General features: G+C 40.7%; 1 protein-coding gene across 2 annotated transcripts; it reads right to left on the reverse strand.

The window, feature by feature from the left end:
- Positions 1-5,918: 5,918 nt before the first annotated feature.
- On the reverse strand, positions 5,919-27,842 carry LOC308394516 (protein NLRC3-like). 2 transcript variants are annotated; one of them, XM_080878871.1, is made up of 11 exons: positions 27,563-27,842; positions 21,317-21,352; positions 20,465-20,602; positions 20,261-20,380; positions 16,937-17,015; positions 15,491-15,719; positions 13,542-15,348; positions 12,424-12,597; positions 8,041-8,214; positions 7,113-7,159; positions 5,919-6,938 (listed from the first exon to the last, which is right to left on the reverse strand). In XM_080878871.1, exons 3-11 carry the CDS (start codon positions 20,551-20,553, stop codon positions 6,370-6,372), a joined length of 3,288 nt encoding a protein of 1,095 aa, XP_080734997.1. In that variant the 5' UTR covers positions 20,554-20,602; positions 21,317-21,352; positions 27,563-27,842; the 3' UTR covers positions 5,919-6,369. The 2 variants fall into 2 exon arrangements, with proteins under 2 accessions (XP_080734997.1, XP_080734996.1); XM_080878870.1 differs by lacking the exon at positions 21,317-21,352.
- Positions 27,843-27,943: the final 101 nt, after the last annotated feature.

The following is a 27,943-nucleotide window of genomic DNA, read 5'->3' on the forward strand; positions in this document are numbered from 1 at the left end:
GCTTCTAAGTATAGCAGCAAATGTGGCTATGGACATTAGCAAAGACACTACCATGGCTTTAAACCAGTCCTCCAAGGGGTTAGGGTTATAGGCCCATGACTGCATCGTGTATCAAATTGGCCAGTTGCTGAACATTATAATGAACATAATTGATTGTAAATGGTAAATGGTCTGTATTTGTATAGCGCTTTACTTGGTCCTAAGGACCCCAAAGCGCTTCACACTATACACAATCATCCACCCATTCACACACACATTTATCTTGTCTACATTCTTGTTTGGGGTAATCCATAAGAAGATGGACTCAAACCCTCCCATGACCTGGTTGGCCAGTTTACACTCATTATGAACCCCTATAGCATCTATGTAAGTTGGGGAGTTTTTAGTTAAATAAAAATTCTCCAACGTGGTTCTACGGATCCTACCCACACGGGTCTCTGCAGTGGTATGAGATCCTGCTAACACTATAGGGAGTGCCAATCTTACAATAGTAATATTAAGTTCCCGATCAACATTAACGCTGCTCATATTTGTCCATTCAGTTACATCTATCACTTTATCACACCATGAATCACCTGGAGTACCTATAGGGGTGACACTTACCCTGGTTAGGCAGGTGTAATTTCCAGCCCTCAGAGAAAATACAGGGGGAGTAATGCTCTTCTTAACTACTTGGAAGAGTGTATTCAATATAGTGCAATCATGATCCACCCCTTCCTTCATGTGGTGCTGTAGCATGCAATCAAATCCCGGCCTGTCCTCCCAGAACAATAAAGGGACAAGCACAGTGAACAGTGTGGGGCGCATTGTAGAGAAGGCCACACACTCTATCATGTCTTAGACTTGGCTGTATCAGCTATCCAATCCAGCCATAAATTTTTATCTCTATAACCTATTTCTATTTACACCGCGTCTTCATGTTTAAATAAGTAACCAGCTATTGTCCTCACAGCTCCACTGGTGCATGGGCTGAGGTTGCATTTTTAGTTACCTTCGCATTTGACATGGGCATCCCAAACTTCACACTTAACAAACCCAGTGTCCGCACCTCCAACATCTACACCTAAGGTGAAATATGTCCATTCGCTGCTCCTGCAGCTTATGTCAAAACAAGATTTTGTTGCATTTTTATTGTTCAAACTTGGGTTTTCTTTCCCTGTAGCTGCGTCTCTTCCCTGAGCCCTGGTCAGTTAGAAATATGCCTGCCCTTGTGCATTGAGGCTACCTACCCTGGGGGTTGCTGTCCAACCACCCAGCCCTGTGCTCCAAAGAACCCCGCTCCAGGCCGGACACAGACTTATGGATCCATCTATCCATTCGCTTCCGCTTATCCTTTTCAGGGTCGCGGGGGGCGCTGGAGCCTATCCCAGCTGTCATAGGGCGAGAGGCGGGGTACACCCTGGACAGGTCGCCAGTCTGCCGCAGGGCTAACACACAGGGACAGACAACCATTCACACTCACATTCACTCACACATTTACACCTAGAGGCAATTTGGATTATCCAATTAACCTATCCCCACAAGCTGCATGTCTTTGGACGGTGGGAGGAAGCCAGAGTACCCGGAGGGAACCCACGCAAACATGGGGAGAACATGCAAACTCCACACAGAAAGACCATGCGGCAACAGTGCTAACCACCATGCCACCGTGCTGCCCTTATGGATCCAATACTGTGATATTTTCCCGGTATTACACATATACACATTGTGGCTTTGCCACGCAGTAGCACGGTCATAAGACTCTATCACATCATACAAATAAAATTCTGCAAATTCTACTGTCAATTATCTCTTTACTGTTGTTACCACCACTTTGGTCTGCAGGCCGCTGTCTCCTGCTGCTCAGGCTCGTCTGGGCTGTGACATCATCTCCAGCTGCAGATCTCCCAAAAGGCTACACAACAGGGCAATCGTTAGCCCGGTGAAGAACAGCAGGGCCACTCCAATGACAAGCTGCCTCTCGGTGTGACACATCATCATCAGAGGGTGGGGAACGTGGCTCGTTCCCCAACCTTCACTGCTGACTGATCAATCTCCCACTCCCTTCTCCATAAACAAGACCCTGAGATACTTAAACTCTTCCCCTTGGGGCAGGAACTCGTCCCTGACCCAGAGTGGGCACTCCACCCTTTTCCGGCTGAGGACCATGACCATGGAGGTGCTGATTGTCATTCCCACGGCTTCACACTCGGCTGCGAACCATTCCAGACCGAGCTGGAGGCCAACAGAACCACATCATCTGTGAAAAGCAGAGATGAGATTCTGAGACCACCCAAGTGAAAGCCTTCCACCATTTGGCTATGCCTAGAAATCCTGTCCATACAAAAATTATGAACAGAATCGGTGACAAAGGGTGGCCCATCATCCACCAGCAATGGGTCCAACTTATTGCCAGCTATGCGGACCAAGCTCTTGCAATGGCTGCATAAGGATTGAGTGGCCTGTAGACTGTTTGAAGCTTGGCCAGCTCATTAAATTGATGTGTTTTTTTTATTTGATGAAGAGGGAGTCAGATGCTCGATTGAAGCCAGTGTTACTAATGATTCTTATTGCTCTTTGTTGGAATATATATATTGGTTGAAAATGCTCTTTATTAAGGAAGGCACCTGTCAATGGTTTAATATCATGCAGTTCCTCACTGTGACCACGTGAGGGCAGTAAAAAGCCAAATTCAACTTTGAGGAGTAAGGAAATACGCAAAAGGGATGGGACACTCCACACTGACATTTCCACGCTGTGTCGAGCTTCTGAAGTGCACATTTGGAAACGTTTCTCTGAAGTGGTTGTTTGGACAGGGGTCTTACCTTTACTTCCAGCGAGGGGAGGGGCCAGGATTCCCATATTCATCAGCTAGAGTCATCTGGGTTTGGCCTTGGAATTACTGAATGAATGTTTTTGCTGCTAGCGCTTCTATTTATTCCAAGCAGACATACATATCAAAGAAAGCAATGTCATCATTATTATTGTGTAACTGGTTTCTGCATCACCATGCTGCAACAAGTCGGCCAAAACAAACTCCTTGACTCTGCATCGTGTTGTATTTTTCTAAGAAGGCAAGGAGTCTCTGATTGATTGTTGCATATTTACTTCCTGTATGGAAACATAATGGTGACGGGTCAGTGCAAATGGCTCGCCACACATCAATCCGCACAGCACACTCTCTTACTGCTACTGCAGACTGGGAGTGATTACTGCAGCCAGCCTCACAATTGCAGCTGTGACTGTAAAGCCCAATCAAAGCTAAAGTCATGGCAGCTTCTACCTTTGTTTGACAGTGTTTAGAACAAACCTGATGACACAAACTCACAGAAAGCTTCGAGTCAACCAAAATCATCGAAACCCTGAGGGTGTTTTTTTCCAAGGCTGGCAGAAATCGAAGCCAAAAAGAAAAAACATCTGAAAACCTGTGTGCTTATCACAACATACACAGCAGTGTTTTCCTTCTAGATTTGACTTTAGAAATGACCCTAAATTATTGAGCAGCTGAAACTGCCTCACAAATGTAATCAGAGAGTGGAAATACTATTTGCTTAAACACACTTTCTCCTCCCCAGAGTGTGCTATGAGAATTAAACCCTCCACACCCTCTTATTTTCTAATTTCCTTCACTTTCTAGACTTTCTAAAGATTGAAGTTGAAACTTTTTACAAGGACTATAGAAGTTTATTCTACGGCAAACTTCCTCAGCAATTTCTACAGCCACATATTCTGTCTCGGCCATTTACATAACTCTGTGGGTTATACCTTATTTAATGAATGCTGACAGCCACCAGTAGCGGCAATGATATCAAACTGATGTGTGACACTATTGATCAGCTATCCAAGGTACTATCCATTGTTGGATCTAAATATTTGACCCTGTTGGAATCAGACCACAAGAGACTGGAAACAGGACAGAAGAGGCACTCGTACGTTTTCACTTCCAAGGTGAGGTTGCACTCACAAAGCTAACACAACCCCCCACTGTAAAACCTCTGCGACGTGTTGTAAAAACTAAGGCATTGTGTGTGTGCATGCACGTGCGAGCATGTGAGTGAAAGTGTGTGTGTGTGTGTGTGTGTGCATGTGTGTATGTGTCTCTGTATACGTGACTTCCTGCTACACAATATGTGCTTACAACCGTTTAACCACATCCCTAGTTATCATACGGTCATCTCCCCTGGCCCGTATAAAGGCTTAACCTCTTCCCGCATAGCAGACAGGTCTGGCCCAGATCTGGTGTCAAGCTGGCACTGCTGGCTGACTTCTGGCATGGTAGGTGGTATGTCATCCAGATATGGGCCAGGCCTGGCGTAGATGGCACTGTTTATGTGATGGCATGCCACATCTGCCCCAATTGTAGTTTGGTTTATGTGGCCCAGGCTCATAGAAAACCGGTCTGGCCCAGATCCGGCATCAAGCTGGCACTTCTGACTGACTGGTGTCATGGCAGGGTGTATGTCAACCAGATGTGGGCCAGGTCTGGCAATGACGCCACTGTTTATGTTCCTATTTTCCGATTTTAGTTAGAAGACCCAAATGCCATGTTGCAATACTATACTGCTATGGTAGCCAACGTTTAAAATGCAGGTTCGACAGGTTTGTGAGTGTACACTTTATCTAAAACCTAGTGAGGGTTTACTCATGTTTACCACCGGGTGGCTGTAGCTCAGGAGGTAGAGCAGGTCACCTACTGATTGGAAGATTAGTGGTTAGATCCCTGGCTCCTCCAGGGATGCATGTCAAGAGTGTGAATGTGTATGAATGTAGTTAGGAAGCACTCAGTTTAGAGAAAGTGTGTGATTGGATGTATGTGGCATGTTGTATAGAATAATACGGGAGAGTAGAAAAGTGCTGTATAAGAATCAGTCCATCCACTGTCTGAAGTGTTTTATCATATTACTTTTGCACTATTATGTTCTAGCACATGTTGTTATTACATGGCTTGATTAAGGCACACATTAGGCTGACATCTGGGACCAGAGCTGAAACTGTTCTTCGCCAGCAGTGTGTCTACAACTGGCTCGTGGCTGCACACAACTTACACATGGCCCACATACCGCAAAGAATGACGGCCCCATCAGCCTTGCCAGAGGTAATCCACACATGGGCCAGCACAGGACCACCAGTATGTCTGCAACTGGCCCTGTGCTGGCCCATGTGTGGGCCACTTTGGCAAACCAGATCTGGGCCACCAAAGGGCCGTCATTCTTTGCGGTATGTGGGCCATGTCTAAGCACATTTTGTGGGCCAGATCCGGGCCATACCAACTTTGCTATGTGGGTTTAATGGTTCACCATATACAAGCAAAGGTCAGCTCCTAAAGGGCAGGAAGTGAACATTCCTTACCAAATAAGTCAAATGAGTCATGGAATGTGCCTGTAGTTGAACACTATAGCTATAGCCTCCCCCACCAGGGGAGGAGAATAAAAACAGAAGAATATCTTTAATCATGGAGTTTAAAAAAAGGTTCACAATTTTAAGCACAACAATAACAACTTTTAACAAACTCACTCCAACATTCATATTAGCATTTAACTGCTTAACTCTCAATATTTGTTCCTGGTAAATCAAATTTGAAAGGGTTAACTTCAAAAATAATGAACTAAACTCTTGTCATTCAAAATTCACCTGATTTGACATTGTCTTTCAGTAAAAACTTTGAATTCAAATAGTGTAAAAGGAATCATGGACACAAAACTATGACTAAAATACACTACAAGAATTCCACCAGGTTCTTTAACATTAAGTTTTGTGACAGTTCTAATGTTTTATACAAACTGAAGTGGTAGACGACATATTGAATGTTATAAAGACATATTTAAATGTTTCTAAGACTATTATAACGATGCTTTTACCAACATACTGCACAATATTCATGTTCAAAGGTGTCTGTGAAAAAGACAAGACTAGTTTCAAATGGTATATACAGTCTTGCTATTTATTAGATGAATCACATGCATTATGATACCTCAAACACAATTATTTTATGGTTATAACTCCCTTAAAAACTATTAAGCCAATTTTTTTTAAATTTACATGGCTGGAGCATTTTTAAATGTGTAGCTTCAAACAAATGTGTGAAACTGTAAGATCATGTGGAGAGAAAACGAAATTAAGAAAGCAAAATCATTTGGATTCATTATAATAAGCTCAGACTTGTTGAAAATACAAAAGAGCTGGTTGTTATCCGAGCTTCAGAGAAATACAGCATACTGATATTCACTGTGACGCTTTAAGTGGAAAAAAGACAGGAAAACATTTACAAGGAATCATTTAGAACAGTTTAAAACATGAATGGATTGAATCCATGAATCTGAAAACGTGTTTCTGAGTGAAAGAGACAGACATGTACAGATTGAACTATCTGTTCAACAGTCAGAGTTTTTCTCAAACAAAATGAGACTCTTTACACTCAACTGAGCACAGACACACTGAGGCACCAGGAGGGTAAGAGTAAAGTCTAAACCCAGGATAAAGAGTTTCAGTGAATGTGGTGTTGAAGGTGTGGAGGTGGATCAGAGTTTCAGAGGAGACTCTGTAGAAGGACAGAGTGCCAGCAGGACAGTCCACATACACTGCTACTCTGTTAGAGACAGAGGGTGAGGAGGAGGAGATGGGGGCTGATATCTTATTGTGAGTGGTGGAATAAGGCCCATCATCAGAGCAGATGAGACTCCAGGAATGATCATTGTTTCCAAACAAGCAGTCATAACTGTCTCCTTTCCTTCTGATTCTTCTGTAACTTACTGATATATAAACGTGTCCTTTGCACTCGACCTCCCAGTAACAGCGACCGGTCAGACCATCTCTACACAACAGCTGAGACCAAACTTCAAATCTGTCTGGATGATCAGGATATGACTGAACCTCTTTCACACCTGTTACTTTCCTGTTGTTGTCAGACAGTTTGAGGTTTGTGTGTACTGTGTTTGTGTCGATTGTGAGTTGACAGGAATCTGATGGAGAGAAGAAACACAATCCAGCTGCAGTTATTGAGCCATCATCTGTTCATTGATTGACATTTTCATGATGACTCTTGCCATCAGAGATGTATAGGAGTGATGTGCCAGTTTGAAGATGGTTGAATGTGTACTGCTTTGTTTCATTAATCACATTAAAAACACACTTACACTTCCTCAGACCTGGTGTCAACCATTGGACTCCAGCAGGCTCCACCCTGAAAGGAGGAGGGGGGTCAGACCAGCACAGTCTCTTTCAGCATGCACACATGGACATTACATCACTCTCATACGCATACTTTTAGACACTGATAAAGGAACAGTCCAACATTTTTAAAAATACACTTCAATCCATACATGGATCAAACTGCTCTGGTTAGTAGCAAATGCTAATTTGAAATGCTCTTTCAGCAGGTAAACAGCTAATGCTATCTATGTTACTTTACACTGCTCTGGATTTTTCTGAGACACTCGACATTCACAGCTGAATCCACAGTAAATGTGTTCTCAAGTACACCTTTTTCAGTTATTGTTGTCAAACAACTGAATGAGAATGAAATATTGATTTTACCATGGCCCATAAACAGTATGATACACTAATCCTGCTGAGATCAGTATTTAAGCTGCAATTTCTGAATGTTAGCTACTCCTGTCTGCCTCTTTGTCACACATACAGACTTAAACGATTCACAGCCTTGTTTCTTTATCTGTTTTTATCCTATCTAAAGCTGTTCATCCAGAATGCAAAACGCAAACATTTAACATGGCTGACACTTTATTAGCCCACACACCTGCCTGATGTTGTCAGGGATTCATATAAGCTTGTTAGAGCTGTATATACGACTAAGTGCAATTTTTATTTTTTTTATTATTTCTGCAAAAGACATGACTTATTACTTGCAAATTGCACTTAATTATAGGGTACTTACACCTGCAGGTCAAGTTATAATGTGCTACCAGAGTTGCTGTTACAAGCAAATGAACAATGTTCATGTATGTGATTGTTTATGTCACATCTGCCTGAAACAAACAGGAAGTGCGTGCAGAGCACAGAATATGTTTCCAGCTCTTCCTTCTCTATCAGACATTCTCGCCATACCTGAGGGTGTCCAGTCTCCAGCGTGGATCCTTCAGTCCAGCCATAAGTAGGTTTATTCCTGAGTCTCCTGGATGATTGTAGCTCAAGTCCAGCTCTCTCAGATGGGAAGGGTTGCAGCTCAGAGCTGAGGTCAGAGAAGTACAGCCTTCCTCTGTGATCAGACAGCCTGAAAGACTGCAGACACACAAAACAACAAGCCATCTGTAAAGACTGCAGAGAAGTATTGTTTTATTTGTTATTGTTTTTTGTTGTTGCTGTTGCTCTCACTCATTTATTCTCTGATGCAGAAATGTGCTGGTCATTGGCTTTATCCCTACTTTGCCCATAGTTGTGTGTGTATTAATGTTGAATGCTGTGTGTGATGACGAGGAATTGAATAGGAAATTAAATTCCTATTCAAGTAAAGAGGAAAAAAAAACGTGAACGTGGTGCAAGAAAGTGTGGTGAGGGTAGGGGTAAGAAGGAGTGAAAAAAGTAACAAACAGCACTTCATCTTCCAAGAAAGTTGTGTGTGACTTAACCGGAAAACATGAAAAGGGGGCAAGCTGGAGGGATGAAAGAGAAAACTAGAACCCTGTAATCAATAACTTTAACAAAGACTGGTGGTGTTTTATCTGCTATGACACGACTGGCTTAATGAATTGACATGACTGAGGCAAGATAGATGTTGTAGGGAAGAGCAGGAGAAATATATGTAGTGGATCTTTCTAAGAAACTGGCCAGTTATGCTCAAGTCCATTACTTTTAGTTCCTTCTCTTAAAATGTTCAAATTTTGCCACAATAGCATGCACTCTTTGCACCCATGGATTCTTTCAGAGATTTTCTTCACAATGTCCTCTGGAAGCTTAGATGGGTCTTAATGAAGGCCTGAAATGCCTGAAAACACCAGGTTGTCTCTCATGCTACAGGCCTGGAGATCGATGATGGTCTCTTTTATTTTATTTTTTTGGTTTTTTTACTCACCTCGGTGACATTCTCAGTTAGAGACTTGACTGAGTCTCATAGCAAGGCGTTTTCAGCAGTGAGTGTTTCCACTTGTGTGCTGTATTCCAAAGATTCCCTCATGTATTCCAATTCCCTGTGTAGAATTTCAACCAGGGTCAACCTTGCGTTATTGCTGGAAAATTACTTAGGAACTGATTCCAGGATGTCTTTACTGGTCTGTCATGTTGTTCCTGCTAGGTGCCTTCTCTTGGAAAACGTCTCGTTCTTGGCTGGGGAAGATGACTTCTGGGCCTTCTTCATGACTATAGCGTAGAAGCACCAGTAAATGTATTATTGGAGACCTTCCAAATTATCCTTGCTGTCCTCCAGGGTATTAGAAATTATTTTTCAAATGTTGTTAGTTGTCCATTAATGGTTTGGTATAATTTAAGCCTCAAAAATTGTTTTGATGCATGCTCAATCATCCAGGTAAGTATATCCCAAAAGGTTAATTCTGTTCATCTGGACCTTCAGTCCTTTCTGGCCTATAGGTGTAAATAGACTGCAGAGTCCTGACCTGACAAGTTAGCTCTTCTGTGTTGTGCCATCCGCTTTGCCAGAGGTTGTTTGGTTTTCCTCTTGTATAAATCATGGCGATCCTCCTGGCACTTAACAGCGTACACTACACTATGCACACTACGTTTGTTTGTTTAATTCAGTTTTTTTCTGCCAAGTCTCTGGCGTCAGACGTCACCTACAGCATTTCTGTTTTCAGTTATGCTGAACCTTAATGCATAGGCCCCAAAGCTAGGATTTCAGTAAGAAGAGAAACCAAAATTCTGGAGTAAGCTGGATAAATTGGAATCCAATCCTCCCAGAGGGAGAGAATGGTTATTGGAGCAGACTTTAGTGAACATACAGGTGAAGTGACCTGCGTTGATGAGGAGGTGTTGGGTAATGATAATTTTGAGAAATGCAGAAGGACATAGGTTATGTGTAATTTTCCAAAGGAATGGAAATGACTTTGAATATTTGAATATGTACTTCAAGAAAAGCAAAAGGAGAAACATAGGGTGACGTGTAAGAATGGAAGAAGGTGCACAGAAGTGCATTTTATGTGATTTTATGCAGATGATGCAAGAGATAGGAGACGAAAAAGAAGATGGCGTGTATAGGACAGGGTTCTTTTGTTTTGTTTGCTTGTTTATTTTTGGCAGAGCACTGGAATGACTGCAGGTGTCTGTGAGTTGAGTTTGTTGTACTTCAGTGATTAGCTAGCCCTACTGAAGAAGAGCATGCATGAAGGCATTGACTTATTTTTAACTGTAATGTTATTTCAAAAGCAGCGTTTCAGCCTTAGATTTAAAGGTAAGAACTGCTCATTTAAAGCTCAAATATAAGTCTTCATGTTTTTAAGTCAGATATTGAGTTTGTATGTGTGACTTTATGTATTTTCATATTGTGAAACATGGTGTAAAAAAAATAAATAAAATGGCCTGTATTTGTATAGCGCTTTACTAGTCCCTATGTACCCCAAAGCGCTTTACACAACCAGTCATCCACCCATTCACACACTGGTGATGGCAAGCTACATTGTAGCCACAGCCACCCTGGGGCGCACTGACAGTTTGTAAAACAAACTGAGGTAATTGTGCTATTTAAAGGCTGAATGAAATCCTCTGCAGGTTAGTGCAGGATAAACAGGTTAGTTTGCTGTACTGTGATGTATTTAAAGTGAAGAACAGTGTGTGACTGGTGCACAGTGGCTGTGGTTTCATGGTAAGAGTTAGCTTATACCAAGTGTAGCAGAGACTTATATGAATTTTAGCTGATGATGCTGAGATTCATTGACTGAATCTCGCCTTCATACCAACTTTATACAGTCTAATATAAAGACAGCATAAACAGTGTACTGTCAGTGTAGAGGATGGAAATCAACCAGGACAACTCAATAAACAACTGCTGGCATCTGGTTGAATTTAGTTGTGTACATCCACAAAGAGCAGCAGGTCAGCTGATCACAGCCTGTATTACAACCAAACATCAATTTCCTATTTAGTAACTGTCTAAAATGTAGGCAACAGGAAATGGATATGCATTTTTAATTTTCTTTGTTTTTATTCAGATTCAAGCTGAGTGTAATTAGTCTATTTTTTTATTATTCTAAGATTTGTATTTCCGTTCACTGATATTATTTTATTATCATGTTAATATAGCACAAGGCTCAGTTACCTGGAATGTCTAGAGTCACATTTCTATAAACAGAATTGTCAATAACCAATGTTTTTTTTGTTTTGTTTTGTTTGATTTTTGTTTTGTTGTTTTTGGGGGCCCTTGATGGGCATATCACTAAGGACAGAAAATTTAACAGCTACTAACAAGCTACATTTATTACACATTTTAGTACAATGAGAGTTAAAAGAAGCACAGGACTAATAACTGACAGAATATTTGACATTGACAGGTAAGGGCTGGTGACACATCTTAGTGCTAGTGTCACATTTTGAATTTAATTTGCAGACGCTCTGAAAAAACAGGTGTATGTCACAGTATGAAATGAGATGTTTGATGCTTTCTCTGCTTTAAGGTGTTGTAAACCTTGAAATGCCATGTTTGTAACTTCTGTGTCAAACATATCTAGTTCACATGTAATTAAATGTGGTATTGTGATAAAATTCCAATTGTCGTTTTATTAATTCATTTTTTTCTTAAACCACAATTAGGTTTCTATTTACATATTAGATATTTACGTTTAGATATTTATGTTTAAAAGAAGGCAAAAGGAATGGTGAGCCCAAAATAGACAATTTGACCAGGGTTTTAGGAATAACATGAGTAACCAACTTCCAGTTTATAAACATACTGTGTATTAACCTACAAAACAGACCGAAATCAAGCTGGAAAGTTTTGTTGATGAAAGAGTTGGTTAAATAAACATTTCTGACTGATTAGACAAAATAAAATTATAATTTCTAGAAACCACTCTATATATTTCCCTTTGGCCTTTGCTGTAGCATCATAGTATACCTTCCTTGTATATTTCTTTTGTTTCATGTCCCGATTTCTTTACTCTCTGGTGATATCCCATGTTTGACTTCTCTTTTAGAATTGTCATTTCCATCAAGTTAAAGGTTTGACGTAAATTTGATGCACTCCTGCATCAAACAGTTGGTAATAAGCAAAGGAAATTGATATGATGTGAATGCAAAATATCCCAAATCTCTGAATCAACTATTGCATTAAAAAATATGTTATACACACAGGTTCATACTTATCAGTTTGTTTGTTTTTTGAATTAAATGAAAAATGAAAAAATAAAACGGTAATATAGAGAGAAATGTAAAATAAAAAGTCAATTTAGAATTCCATAATATTTGTCTTTGTCTAATAAAATAACACAAATATGACACAATTTTTCAATACTGATAAAAAAAACTACATCAAAAAACATTCCTGACCTGAGACTTTTCAGTGTACAAGTTGGACTCCTCAATCCAGCAGACAGAAGCTTTACTCCCGAATCTTGCAGGTCATTGTTACTCAGGTCAAGTTCTTCTAGACTAGAGGACTGGGAGCTGAGAACTGAGCACAGAGCTTCATAGCTTCTCTCGCAGAGGTTACATTCTGACAATCTGAACAAATGAAATGGCTTATAGTCATGCTGCTACAAAAAACATTTGCATGTGCACTTCATAAATAAGAATACAACTTAAAATTAAAGTCTGTAAAAAAAACTTTGAGCTTGCTCTGTAAACAGGTAAGGAGCTAGTACTTGTAGTGATAGAACAATACTCACTTACACATGAGAACATAATTTACAAATGATAATATCTGGGACTTTTGTTGCTAGATACGGTTTCAAAATAATGTAAATTTTACTACAAACTGAACGTTGTTGCATCTCCTTATTTATCTTCTGTTTGATACAAGCTGCCTTCCAGTAGTTACAGTTTGCTGACTTAATTATATGCATTGGACATGGAGACAAGATTATGAGTAAACAACCTGAGTTGTGTACACCTGAAAGGATCAGGCCAATGTTGTTATGTTGAAAAAATCGAGCATGGAGGTACTTGATGTTGAAGGCTGAATTATGCTGTTAGTGCAGATAGTTCTGAGTGGCAAAGTTCCACCAAAATTACTAATTAAAAAACTTCTTAAAAACTGGGAAAAATTCAATCAATATTAAGTGTGTGGAGAAAGACTTTTTTCCCGAATCAGTAAAAACAATTCTTAGAACCTTTAACAGAAAACCAAAAGCTAGGGCATATGATACATATTATGCTGTAGTATACCAGCAAGGCTAATCATAACATACAAAGAACAATGTTACAACTGTCTGTGTAATGAAGGAAAGAATTTAGTTGACAGGATCAGACTGAAAACTGATGAGAGAATGTTACAGGAGCAGAACATTTGATGGTCCCATGTACTTTTTATAGGCAAAAAGAATGAAATAAAAATCATGATTTTTATTTTCTTTGCATTTCTATTCATTCATATTTTTGAGGAGTTGAAGAAAAGCTGTGGGTCCATTTTATGGGTCTGGGTGGTACTGGGTGTTATGTTTACTTACAGAGCTTTGTTGGACGCTTTGACCACTGGCAGCAGCCTCAGAAGAGCCTCATCTGAAGCAGAGTACTTCTTTAGGTCAAACACATCCATTTCTTTTCCTGAGGACAGTAAGATGAAGACCAGAGCTGACCACTGAGCAGGAGACAGTTTATCTGTCGAGAGACTTCCTGAACTCAGGGACTGTTGGATCTCCTCCACTAGAGAACAATCATTCAGTTCATTCAGACAGTGGAACAGATTGATGCTTTTCTCTGCAGACAGATTCTCACTGAGCTTCCTCTTGATGTACTGGACTGTTTCCTTATTGGTCTGTGAGCTATGTCCTCTCTGTGTCAGGAGGCCTCGTAGGAGAGTCTGATTGGTCTGCAATGAAAGACCCAGGAGGAAGCGGAGGAGCAAGTCCAGGTGTCCATTTGGACTCTGTAAGGCCTTGTCCACAGCACTCTGGTAGAAATGTTTCTCTCCAGATTGTCTGATTTCTGACTTCTGGGGTGTCATTTCTTGTTCTTCAGTTAGATTAATTCCAGAGTTGATGAAGGTCATGTGGACATGAAGAGCAGCCAGAAACTCCTGAACACTCAGATGGATGAAGCAGAACACCTTGTCCTGGTACAGTCCACTCTCCTCTTTAAAGATCTGTGTGAACACTCCTGAGTACACTGAGGCTGCTCTGATATCGATGCCACACTCTGTCAGGTCTGATTCATAGAAGATCAAGTTTCCTTTCTGCAGCTGATCGAAAGCCAGTTTTCCCAGAGAATCAATCATCTTCCTGCTCTCTGGAGTCCAGTGTGGATCTGTCTCAGCTCCTTCATCATACTTGACCTTCTTCACTTTGGCCTGAACCACCAGGAAGTTGATGTACATCTCAGTCGGGGTCTTAGGCAGCTGTCCTCCCTCTGTGGTTCTCAGCACATCCTCCAGAACTGTAGCAGTGATCCAGCAGAAGACTGGGATGTGGCACATGATGTGGAGACTTCGTGATGTCCTGATATGGGAGATGATCCTGCTGGCCTGCTCCCTATCTCTGAATCTCTTCCTTAAGTACTCCTCCTTCTGTGGGTCAGTAAATCCTCTGACCTCTGTCACCATGTCAACACAGTCAGGGGGAATCTGATTGGCTGCTGCAGGTCGTGTGGTTATCCAGAGGTGAGCAGAGGGAAGAAGATTCCCTCTGATGAGGTTTATCAACAGCACATCCACTGAGGTGGACTTTCTAGGGTCAGTTAGGATTGTAGTTTTGTGGAAGTCCAGAGGAACTCGACACTCATCCAGACCATCAAAGATGAACACAACCTGGAAGTCTTCAAAGCTGCAGATTCCTGCTTCTTTAGTTTCAGTAAAGAAGTGATGAACAAGTTCCACCAAGCTGAACTTTTCCTCTTTCAGCACATTCAGCTCTCTGAAAGTGAATGGAAATATGAACTGGATGTCCTTGTTGGCTTTGTCTTCAGCCCAGTCGAGGGTGAACTTCTGTGTTAAGACTGTTTTCCCAATGCCAGCCACTCCATTTGTCAGCACTGTTCTGATTGGTTCATCTCTTCCTGGTGAGGCTTTAAAGATGTCTTCTTGTCTGATTGTTGTTTCTGGTCTGTCTTGTTTCCTGAATGCTGTTTCAATCTTTCTGACTTCATGTTCATCATTGACCTCTGCAGTCCCTCCCTCTGTGATATAGAGCTCTGTGTAGATCTGATTCAGAAGGGTTGGGTTTCCTGCTTTAGCAATCACCTCAAACACACATTGGAACTTCTTCTTCAGCTTAGATTTAAGTATGGGCTGACACCATTGGAAGTTTCTCGTTGTGGTTCCTAAAAGAACCAACCAGTGAAAATACATCAATAAAGTATTTCTAAGTGTACACATTTTGAATTTATTTTTGTTTATTTCTTCAGTCATTAGCAAAGGCTTTTATTTATCCAGCAGCATAAATATTTAGAGAAATATTCTCACTGCTCTGCAGGCACTCAGCCAACTCCTTCTGCTTCATTCTCTTCAGGAAGTCGACTGTGATCTTCACAAATGCTTCTCTGCTGCTGTTACTCTGCTCTTCATCCTCACCCTCTAATAACTCATCCTCACATCGGTCAGGTGAGCAGCTTTCTAGGCCTTCTAGCCTGAGATCTCTATGAATCCTCTTCAGCTCGTTCTTCACAAAAGAGATGATTTTGTCCTCAAGCATCTGGAAAATAATACTTTATGAATGACCCAGTAGCCCCAAAACCTCAACCAGTTGCGGGGTGAAGAAAAAGAAGCAAGAAAGAAAGGTTATAAGAAAAATTAGCGTTAATAGAACCAGTTTAATTATGTGCAATAAACACAATCCCCCAAGAAATTTCAAGCCCTGTTGGATAAAGGTTTATATGTGCCAGGAAGCTTCACAATGCTGCTTTGAGGTGGCTGCAGCTGAGGATCTTGATTCTACCTGGCACCTTGACCTATTTCCTACACGGTTAAACACTGTTCATTCCCCTTTCTCTTTAATAATTGAGAGTATTCACGTTTCCCTAACATGCATATTTTCCCCTCTACCTCTTAAAATAGTAATAATTCCAGTTCCATCCAAATGGTAATTTATTTTCTTTCAAAAATTCTAGAAAACTCTGTTGCTGTACAGATTTACTCCTATCTATTGATCTATTTGAATGATTTCAGTCTGGATTTTTAGGCCACTTCACAGTGCAGAGACAGCCCTGGACAAAATCACAAAATATTTTCTAATGGTGGCTTACTCTGGGTGTTAGCCATACTTGTACTCCTTGATCTGGGCTCTGTCTGTGATACAGTGATCTGTTTGCAACTCCCATGAATGGTTTACATTGTATCTCTCAGATCATAATTAGTATGTGCAGTTGAAAACTCTCAGATCATAAGCTGGCAGAGTTGTCAGTGTTGTTCCTTTACCACAGAAACTTCTCCAAAGACTTCAGCTTGTGCAAAATGCAAGTGCTTGTGTCATTGCCACAATGCTTTCCATAGAACAAATTCTTGCTGTCCTTCAACATCTGGGTTTCTGTATTTTTAGATTCTGCTTTTTACTTTCAAGTCCCTCAAAAAAATCCCCCTTCTACATCTCTTGTGTTCTGCATATTCTCACACCTTCCTCTACACTTAGATCCTCCTCCTTTGCTACTGTTATTTTACCATCTACTCACCAAACCATGATGGGCTTTGGAGCTTTTAGCTCAGTGGCCACTCATCTTTAGGACACACTACCACAGCACATTCACAACATTAATTCTCTCCCTGTCTTTAAAGCTAGCCTTACAACATACCATTCTGACCATTAACGTTCTGTTAAAAAAAAAAACCTTTATGTTCTAAATCAGAACCCAGGTGCCCAGCATGGAGACAACCGAACAGAACAGATGTAAAAGTAGTTGTTGTACATGTACACACCATAAATATGGAGTCCAGGTGTGTTTGATGCTGCTGGGCAGACTGACCACTGGGAACCTCTGAGTTCTCTTGGTCCACTCTGTGGAGGAATCAAAGAGTCAAAATAATACAACAAAACATTAAAACCTAAAATGTTGCTAGTCCTCTGGATTTTTCAAGAAAAATAAAACACCCGGAGCTCTGATGATACCCTGTCTGACTCCTAGTCTAGGGATGAGCACTAACTGAGCACTTAAAGTGCTTTCAAATCATGACCAAAGTTGGATAATAGTCTTGCTGTTGCTACACTAATTGTTGTGTAAGCACAAAAAGCGCACAGAGCCCCCCTCCTCTGCTTTTATTAAACTCAGTGACTCCTTCCTCCCCAAAGCTAGCGCAGCCTGGTGGCTGTATTGGAACATAAGGGATGAATTGATGTAACCAGCTTTTCTTTATGAACATCTGAAAACGAATTAAATAAACAACACAAAACAAAAAACAACAAAAACTACAAGCTAGTGGGTAGTGGGAGCTTGTGTGAGTGCCTCCTTCTCCTAAAATCAAAAGTAGTCAAAAATAACAAGTTATAATCAATCATGAAAAATTAGTTTTCAATTTTTGGCTGAACATTTGTGTATGAAGAGTGCAGATTTCTGACATTTTGTATAAATGTAAACATGTAACAATTTCATTCTTTCAAATCAAGGAAAGAGTGTGAAACCTAAGTTAGATGTGTATTTGTTAATGAATGATGTGTAGCTTTCTGGATGTTATACTTATTGGGCTTCATACTTATTTATTATATAGACCATAGAGTGCATAAAATAAAGATAAAATAAAGATTTAACATGTTTTATGTAACTGAAATGTTTAATTATGTGGGCTAAAGAAAATAAAAAAGTTATAGACTATGATTATATGAAACATGTATACTTATTTCATTTGATGTATTTTAACAATATATAATGCATATTACAGAATGTAATATCTGTACATGTGTTTGCAACCTTATTTGATTTCCTTGCCACCCTAACAAAATTTTTCTAGACCTGCTCCTGGATATCTTGACCAATGTTAGTGTTATCTTTTTAAGTTTAACTAATAACATTGTAAGTGCATGGCAATCTAAATTAGGCATGTTTTTAAGATGTGTCATATAAAACACGAATGTTGAAATTTATAGTTAAGCACTGCAGTAATGATTTATGTCATGGTCCTGGGTCCCCTGACCCAGCGTTTTTAGTTCCTTGTGATGTTTGTAATATTGTACTTGTGAGTTATTTTATGGTTTCTAGTTTCGATCCCTTGCCCTTCATGTTTCTCTGTGTCCCCTCTGTTCTGTGTAAGTCTGTGTCTGCATGTTTGATTTCCCCTCTGTGTCTTTCGGTTCTTAGAGTCCTCTGCCTTATGGTTTATGTCTCTGTGTTTCTTAGTTGCTGTCTCCACTGTGTCAAGTTCGCGTCTCTGTGTGATCTTTCCTGTTTTACTTTGTAGGTCCATGCCTCATGTGAGTGTTTCTAGTTTTGAGTCTCTGTCTCGTCCAGCCTGATTACTCCCAGCTGTGCTCTCCTTCTGTGTCTCATTCCCTCGTTATCCCTCTGTGTATTTAAGCCCTGTGTTTCTCTTTGTCAGTGTCGTAGTCTCCCTCATAGCTGTGTGATTTTTCCCTGTGGTTCCTCGTGCTTTAGTCTCCCCAGTTTAAGTTTAGTACTGTTTTTTGTATTTCACTTTATGCCAGCATTAAAGCTGTGTTTTTGAGTTTACGTTTCGTCTCCGTGAGTTTGCGTTTGGGTCCTTCTCCTGCCTGCCACACAGCCGAATCATGACAATTTATTTGTTAAATGTCTGGTGTGGTCATATTTCAGGATCTCAAACATTTAGTATGCAGATGATCTCTGACACATCTAGTTTTGGTGCATTTATAGACAGTATCTTGAAAGTAGATACATCAAAGATAAAGTTAAAATGCAAAGAGATCTGACAACTGCACCATAAATGTATCTGTCAGTCCTAATACACACCTCACAAGTCTCTCTGTTATTACGGTATAAATGTGACTTTTAGCTGTCCATCAGCAAAATATCTCAAACAGCAGGGGAATTAGACCACATAGGTGACTCTGAGGTGGAAGCATAGCCCTAAACAGAAGCCTGCAGTATACCACCAACTATTCTATTAACCATTCTTAGGAATATGAAGCTGCAGCGACCACAGCCAAATGTATTCTTGGGCTCAGAGCAGGAAACACTAAATGTTAAACTGATGTCTAAGGATAAACACAGATTTGGCAAAACTGCAATTAAACTGTCAATCTGAGGTCTTCAAAAGTAATATTTAATTGGTGTGTAACAAGTTTGGGTCCCTTCCCAGTCAGACCAGTGGTGACATGTTCTCTTGAAACTAATGTCTGTCTGAGTGATGTCCAGAAAACGACGAGGGCTTTACAGATTATTATGAAACGTGATGACATAAAACTGAGAGCAGGAACCAGAGTACAGTCTTGTATGTTTCTATGCTGCTTCTCTCCTCCTGTCATCTCCCCCAAACCCCATGCTCAAAGATGGTTTGCTGATGCTCTGGGAGGAGTCCAAGTCATCCAAATACTATTTAAGCATATATATAGTAAAAACAACAACAACAACAAAACAAGAGTATCCGGAACTGAGTAAAACAGTTAAATGTGTATTATTAGGTCTCTGATGTTTAATAATCTTTTGAGTCCCTGTTAGTATATGATTGAATATAGAAGATATGAAGATATTCGTTTCATTCGGCCTTACAGAGACCTGGTTGCATCAGGATGAATAGGTTAACTTAAATAAATCTTTAACAACCCTCTCTTGTCTGATCATTTCCTGATAACATTTCCACTTACAATAACTGATTACACAGCAGCAGGGAGTAGACTTCATCACAGAATGTGTCTTTCTGAAAGTGCTGTAACTGAGTTTAAGAATATAATCAACCCACTGTTATCTTCTTCAGTGCCCTGTACCAACATAGAGCAGAGCAGCTACTTGAACGCTACTCCAACAGAGGTCGATTATCTTGTTAATGATTTTGCCTCCTTACTATGTATGACACTGGATACTGTAGCTCCTGTGAAAAATAGAGCCTCAAATCAGAAGTACTTGACTCCGTGGTATAATTCTCAAACACATAGCCTAAAGCAGATAACTCATAAGCTGTAGAGGAAATGGTGTGTCACAAACTTAGAAGACCATCATTTAGGCTGGAGAAATAGTTTGTTGCTTTATTTATTTATTTAAAATGAAAAAAAAAAAAGGAAGTGCATCTCACTATTTATCAGTGATTGGACAAAATATACACTCAGCCTCACATTACCTCTCTGCAGAAGAACAGTGGTCTGCTTTAAACATAAAATAAAAATCCTTTGACCGGTCACTCTGTAAGGACACACAGCTGGGTCCAGGTTCATGTTTCTGTTTAGTTCCTCGTTTCTTCCTGTGAATAATGATGGAGCAGTGATGTGAGTGCTGAGCTGTGACATGGAGAAGAGTCATGGACAGTTAGAGATGGTCATCTCACCTCTGAGCTTTGGTCTGGCTCTCATGTTCCCCACACAGAGTGGTTTTAGAGGGAGGGACTCCCTCCTCTCTGTCCTCACACTGATCCATGCTGCTGAATTCACATCCACATCAGCTCACGCACACTTTCTACCTTCACCTACAGAGGAAACACAAACCATTCATGTGCACATCAACTGAAATTCTCCTTTGATTTACTGGTAATGAGAAAAATAACACGTGATATTTTGTCACTGTGAGTTCAGGATTAATGTGGACAGCAAACCAAAGGAAGGTTGAGAAGGCAGATTAATTGTGTATGTCAGAGGCTAGACTAAAGAAAATCAGTACAGATTTTATAATAAAAACAGAACCTTTTGAAAGCTGTGACTCTCAGTCATGGAGACATCCAAAGTCTAAGTAACTATGTCTCTTAAAGCCTCATAAGGTAAGTATTGATTTTTAACAAACTATAAAACCTAAAACGAAGGATATTACCCGAATAATTTAATTTCAGTTAGTTTATTTAGTTGTAATCTTTTTAAGTTTACTTTTTATTATAATTTTAGTTAGTTAAAAATGTTTTCTCAGATCTAATTTTACTTTTGAGTTTAGTTTCAGTGAACCATACTAACCTTATGTGTTTTCTAACGCTGGTTCCTGTTGGAACAGAGCCAACAGTTTGTGGCGTAGTATTTTTAATCAGAAGCCGACACGTTTGATCTTTATCTAAGATACATTTGTAAGGAATAATCATTCAAAAAGTCCACTCTCTATCTCCTGCTGTCCCTGTAAATATAAAGGCTCAGAGTCTCTCCAGTCGAGCTCATTCAGTGTGTTTAGTATGATTCCCAGACTCTGATCACACACTTACAGAAAATGGCAGACACACTCGGCCTCGTTGGTCCAGCTGTGTGAAGAAATCAAACATGAGCTGTTCATCAAACTTTTTGATTCCAGTCAATAATCTATAATGATTTAAAGAATGAAGCAAGAGAAACAGGATCCTTTCTTAACTTGTGTACGTGTGTGTGTGTTGTTCTTGTTCCACACACTTTGTGTTTGTAAGTTTGGAATACCACTTTATTTATAGAGCATTTAAAAACAGCAACAATGCTGTACAATAACATAAAAACCAGAATGTAAAGATACAGATACAGGAGTTAAAGAATTTGAACAATAAAAGGCAAAATAAAAAGTAACTTAAGATCACAGACAACATCTCACACTGAGTTATAGGTTCGGAGTAAAAGCGTGATTTAAAAAAATAAGATTTACAAAACAGGGATTGAAGGAGCTGGACATCAACGGCAAATCATTCCACAATTTTTGCGCCACAGCTGTGAAATCTCTCTCAGTTTACATTGTGTCTTTGAAACAAGTAAAAACATCTGGTCTGCTGACCTGGGAGTACAAGGTGGGACATAAAGGTGCTGCAGCTCACACAGATAAAATAGGGACAACCATTAAGAGACTTAAAGGCCAACAAAAATGATTTTAAAATATATTCACAAACAAGCAAAGTCGTTAACGGTAAGCTGACACTGAACTCAGGTGCTCTTCACTTGCACCAGATAAAAATCAAGCAGCAGTGTTTTGCATCAACTGTAGACGAGCAACAGAGGCCTGGCTGATTCTGATAAAAAGAAAACTAATCGAGACAAGAAGTAACAAAACAATGTTTTATTATTTCAAGGATGCGTTTATAAGAGGCTTGATCGTTCTTTCAACTTGTTTACCACAGTGTTGACACGAGCATCAAGCTTTAGAGAAGGATTCACTTTCCAATCCCATATTAAGGCAAAGCGTGTAAGAGACACTGTGGACCAGTGTGTCTACCCTGAACCATTTAACTGCGGGTTCTTGTCTCTCAGTGTGTGTGTGTGTGTGTGTGTGTGTAGGCCACACCTTCATGTGTTCACTCCTAAAATATGCTGTCTGACTGCATTTTTCTTTAAAGTAACGCAAAATGTTACCTAACCACTCGGTGGAGTATTTTGCTCCTGTACTTGTTACACTATTTTCACGTCTCCATAAATGACCTGAAACTGTCTCACAATTAAACAATATAAACCTACAGACTACAGCCCCACACACCAACACAGATCACTTTCTCTTGGTCTCTATGAGCTCTATGATCAAAGCGATCACCACAGTGTTTCTACTTTAGAAACATGAACAGGTAGAAAAGGAGGCTGCAGCCTGACTGCTCATCAGTTGTAGCTCCGGCTCTGGCTGCTGTGCTCCAGAGACTCAGATTTGACATCACTCTGTGTTCCTGGCTAGCTTTGTGTTAGCATGCTGTCTGTGCAGAGATGGTTTGGTGCCACTGTACCTAACCGAACGTTTACAGCCTGCCAGTCTTAACATGACCCTGAAGTCTATGAACCAACTAATTTTAGACATTTAGAGATCTGAGCTCAAAAGCAGAGGTGAGTCTCTTCGATGGTGGTTCCTAATATTTAACTTGTCCTTTCACATTAGAGCTCCCTAATCTGACAGCAACTTAATAACTCTTTGAAACCTATTTATTGTCACTGGCTTTAAGCTGTAGTTGAGCCTTTATTGGTTTTATTTTGCAAATGGAAGATTCAGTAAAATTTATTGGAATCCAAAAAACAAAAGATTTTATCTTGTGTAATTAAAAAGCACAAAAAATTGTATATTTCAAAGTAGAAACAGTGTACACTGGGTATAAAAATCTCATCAGGCTCTCTCTGTTTGGGAAATATTCCAGTTATTCCTCTGAACCTGTTTAGTGAACCGATTCAGTGCTAATCACGGAGTCCAAATTACCATCAGGGTGTATACCTCACCCCTGGCGTCGTTGCCCACCTCTCAATGTTAAATACACTTAGTCATTGAGGGCTAGCAGGAGGGACTATGCGCTTACCTGCTGCTCCTTGGCAGGTAGCTCCATGCCCTCCTGGGTTTTAATTGCACCTTAGAACACACATGCATCAACACTACAATGAGCGGGTGGAGGGAGGTTTGGAGTCTTCTCCCACCCCCATTCTCTGCGGCCTGCTGGAGCGGGAGGGCTAGGAGGAGTTGGCCGTCCGACTGCGGTCTGGAGTGTGGGGCCTCCCTGCTGCTACGGAGTCGGGGTGGTCTGCCTCTCCCCACCGCAGGGAAAAGGGTAACACCACCTGGGTCTGGGTGCAGTTCCCCCCTCCAGGGGCAAGGGTACCTAGACCCGGTTTGTAGAGTACGCTTGGGGAGTGTGATCGTGTGTACAGCGTCTCTTTATGTCTGTCTCCACGTTGGTTGAGTGTGGAGTGAGTGCATATGAGAGCATGGGGGGGGGGAATGGATGTCTGTGTCTATATGTCAGGTTGGGTATCAGACGCCACCTCTCTGGGGACACCTCAGGCCCTCCAAGGTTTGGAGGCCTATCTCCGCCCACCACCACTTCCCCTGCCGGTGGCGGACTCCCTCAGGTGTCGGTGCGTTGGTGGTTCTTTGTGTCTGGGGGTGGACGTCCAGGTACACACCGGCTCACTCCTTGGCGGCCGCTTATCGGGGCCTGGAGCCTAGGGCTCGCTCGGGCCCCTTCGGAGGTGGGGTGCCCCCGGCCTCTCGGCCTGGGGCTCGGTCACTCAGGCACAGCTGGGGGCCGGCGGAGCTCATGGGCGCGTCACTGCAACTCCCCCTGGCTTCTGCTCCGCGGCTGCTGAGGGAGCCCTCATCTGGGACTCTCCTCAGCTCTTACTGGAACAGTGGCGCGGCTGCCCCTCTGTTGGTCTTCCATGGTCTCTTGTGTTCTGGGGGCCTCTGGATGTCTGGAGTTTTGATCTCCTCCATACCCGCTTCACACCCCGGAGGACGGGGCTGTGGCCCTCCCACACACTCCCTAGCAGATCATTACACGGAGAAACCTTTGGAATACAAGCGCGCTGATCCACACAGGTATGCACACGGGTGTTCACTGCTCGTAGACCCAAATTACACCTTTCTTGGCTGCTACTTCGAAGCACATCTGTCCTGCGTGCTGCACAACAACATTGAATATTTAGTATTTACTGCTGTTTACACTTAGCTAGATTAATGCGATGGTGTTGTGTTTAGTATGTTGCTTTGTTTTTTTTTCTGCTTGTTTTCTATTCCTCTCTCAACAGGTGATCCAGGAGATTTTTATTTTTTTTCTCCCCCCCTTTCTCACTGTCCCTCTCCCCTTCTGTTTTTCCTTTCCTTCCTCTTTCTTTCTCCCTTTCCTATCCCTCACTCATGTCTGTCCCGTCTGTAACATCTGAAAATAAAATATAATAAATAATAAAAACAAAGATCGACCAAATGGACCAATACGGCAATGCCACGATGATCCATTTGGCAAAGTAAATCCATTGGGTATCCTTGTTGGTCTTCAGACAACAATTCTGATGGCTAAAGAACCAAATGGGACAGGCAAAAAAAAAAGAAAAAGAAAAAAAAAAGAAATGCTGTTTCAAAGGAAGCATCCTTTGAAACAGACACTAACATGAAAACAGGTTCAGCAGCTTTACATTCTCTAAAATGGAGAACAGACACTAGATATGGAAGAAAAAACAAGATGGCAGTTGCTTCATGACGGGAAGCCAAGAAAGTAGAAAACAAGAAAAGAGCTCTGATACTGCTGAGCAGAGGAGTCAAGTATGTGAGAAATGATTTTTATTATATATTGGGGTTTGTTTGTTTTTTTATTAAACGGCACAGAAGATTAGAGCGATTGACCAACACACAGTCTTAATCCTAACTCAAACAGAGAACCCTCCCTGCTCTCTGAACACACCAGAAGAGAGCAGACAGAGTTTCTGTGATTTCTATTTCATCATCATGGTTTGGGTTAAAATACACTGTTTAGCAACACTGAGTTAAAAGTCATTTGTTTAGCTTTAAATCCTTTTTTAAAGCAACGTTTCACACTTATATTACTTTCAGTAGGAACTATGAGAACAAACTGTTTCTATATTGACAGCACCAGTTCAGTTCAATTTTATTTCTATAGCAAAAACAACAAACCAAAAGTTGTTTCTGTAGTAAGGTAAAGACGGCTACAGTAATACACCCCCCCTCCCCCCCTCAATCAATCATATGAGCAAGCGCTTTGGTAAAAGGCGGAAGGGAAAACTCCCTTCTTACAGGAAGAAACCTCCAGCAGAGCCTGGCTCAGGGAGCGCCGCCATCTGCTGTGTTGGGGTGAGAGAAGGAAGCTGAACAGAAAGCTGACAGATCGCCTATAATAACATCAGAATTAATAGTCTCGACTTTATTAATAGACCATAATTCATGTGTAGACAACAAGTTCTTCACATGATTATCAAATTAATTCAGGGACACAGGCATAAATAAATGTTTAAAAGCTATATTATAAACTACAGCAATTTGTATAATATCCCTATAATGTTTGTAACAGGAACACAGTCAGGTGAGAAGAAGCGTTAGTTTCTTCCTCTGTCTTCCATCATATTCGTGAGAAACAAAAATGCTTTGTATGATAGGCGGTGTTTTAAGACAAGGAAATAATCTTCATGAAAATTTAAACTGGAAAAACAGGTAACTGCATGCAGCATAGTTTCAGTTTGCAGCACATCTGATCTTTCGGATGCATCAGCAGTAACAACAGGTTATTTAACAGAGCTGTAAGAACACTAACATACATCAGAAGTTTATTTACTCAGTAATCCACATTATTTATCAGATTTTTTTTACTTAAAGTAAATAAGAAATGTCTCACTTCCTGTTCTGTTCTACCAGCTTGACAAGTTTCTGTGACTTGTCAATCATCAGCTATCAGTAGAGAAACTGTTTGATTGTTTGAAACAGCTTTCTAGTCTGTTCCTTCTACTTTTAAATCCAATTTTCTGTTTTCATGAATTATCCTGAGTCATTGTTAAAGGAAAGCATCAACAGTCTGATCCAGACTGTTGATGCTCTGTAGTTCCTCAGCTCTGCTGACAACAAGGTCTGAGACAGACTCAGACCTGAGCTTCTGGACACAACTGTGCAGTCTTTGTTAAAGTGGTTTAGATCTTCACATCTGAACATCCTCAACTGAATTTGAACATACTGAGTGCCTGGTATATAAGGACTCTGACATCAGATAACTAGTACTGATTCATGTTGTATCTTGTGTGGAGATGTTAACCTTTACATGAGTATAGCTGCTCTAAAACAGTCTTTTTACAGAATAAAGTTTACAGAATTAAGTTTCCCACAGAGCACAGACCGAGGGTGCAAAGAGTCAAGGAGCCTCTGGTTTCATAAGACTTTTTCAAAAGTATCACAGTTAGGTTCTGCACTTTACATCTTACACGTTCTTCATTTATGGAGGGAGAGGCATAAATGTGTTTGAGACTTTACTCTGACAGTAAAGACGTGATTCACTTAATGCGAGCCTTCATTGAGACTGGAAACAGTTCAAACGTAGCAAAATTTCAAAGCGTTAAAAAAAAAATCAGAGACTTGGGACCTCAAAATAGAGAGAAACACAAGTGACCACACTCTGACCAACTATTAATGATTAAAACCTTCAAATGCTAAAGAAGAAAACTCCAAATCCACTTATTAAGAACAAGTGAACATGACAACAACACAAAGACGTGGAAAAGTCGACAAGTTCATAATCTTTTACGCACATTATCCATGATGTAAGTCACAGCATGCAGGGTTTAAAACATGCTGTTAATGTTTGCGGTTTTTGTGAGAATATATTTTTTATTCTGAGATTCCTTGCAGTGATCCTGAACTGAGCTGGAGCTTCTTTGTTTCTTGTTTTCTCAACATTGCTTTAGTAAGACCTGAATGTTGACTTCTTAAGAACAAACTGGTTTTATCTGACTTTTTCTAGTTAAAGGGAAGAACAATGTTCTATCAGATTACTGATTAGTGTCTGATGGGTCTAAAGTTTCATACAGATCGATATATACTGTCAGTAACTGTTGCAGAGTTACTGACGGATAACCAGTGTGGATTCCAGTCAATCAATAATCTAAAATGATGTGGATTAGTCTTCAAACACAAGAGTGATCCAGAGTTTGTCCTGAAATAAGAGCTGAACATCTGCTCCAAACACTAGAGAGCAGAAACAAATAGTAAAGTTCATAAAACCAAACTGTTAAAAGAGGAAACAAAGCAAACTTACAGTTTCTTCAAACACACACACGAACAACAAGCTCCACTCCACACCTGGACACTAAACACACACACACACAGGTGAGCTGCTTCCTGTAAGGAGGCGGGACTCCACCTGGAGCAGGACAGGTGGGAGGGGCTCATCTCTGTGTGTATTGATGTGTGAAAATATGTTGTCTGGCTGCTCAGACTGAGTCTAAGTCAGAGTAATGTTCAAATGTTGACGTGTGAAGACATGAAACCTTGTATCTGCAGGTGTGAACACACTGATCCCACATCAGCTCTGTTGTATTTAAAATATAAACATTTCTACTGCAAAGCTTCAAATATTCAGCATGCTTTTCTGTCTCTCTGTCTATAGATCCAGTAACACCTTCTATCTTCACCAGTA

This window comes from Rhamphochromis sp. 'chilingali', assembly GCF_963969265.1.
Source record: "Rhamphochromis sp. 'chilingali' genome assembly, chromosome: 3".
Taxonomy (NCBI): domain Eukaryota; kingdom Metazoa; phylum Chordata; class Actinopteri; order Cichliformes; family Cichlidae; genus Rhamphochromis; species Rhamphochromis sp. 'chilingali'.

Excerpts from the sequence above, each read along its gene's own strand:
- LOC308394516 (XM_080878870.1), bottom strand. The coding sequence starts at position 20,553 with ATGGATCAGTGTGAGGACAGAGAGGAGGGAGTCCCTCCCTCTAAAACC. Across the intron at positions 17,016-20,260 it reads CACTGTTCTTCTGCAGAGAG|AGTGGACCAAGAGAACTCAG; the intron begins GTAATGTGAGGC and ends ATTCCTCCACAG. Across the intron at positions 15,720-16,936 it reads ACCTGGACTCCATATTTATG|ATGCTTGAGGACAAAATCAT; the intron begins GTGTGTACATGT and ends ATTATTTTCCAG.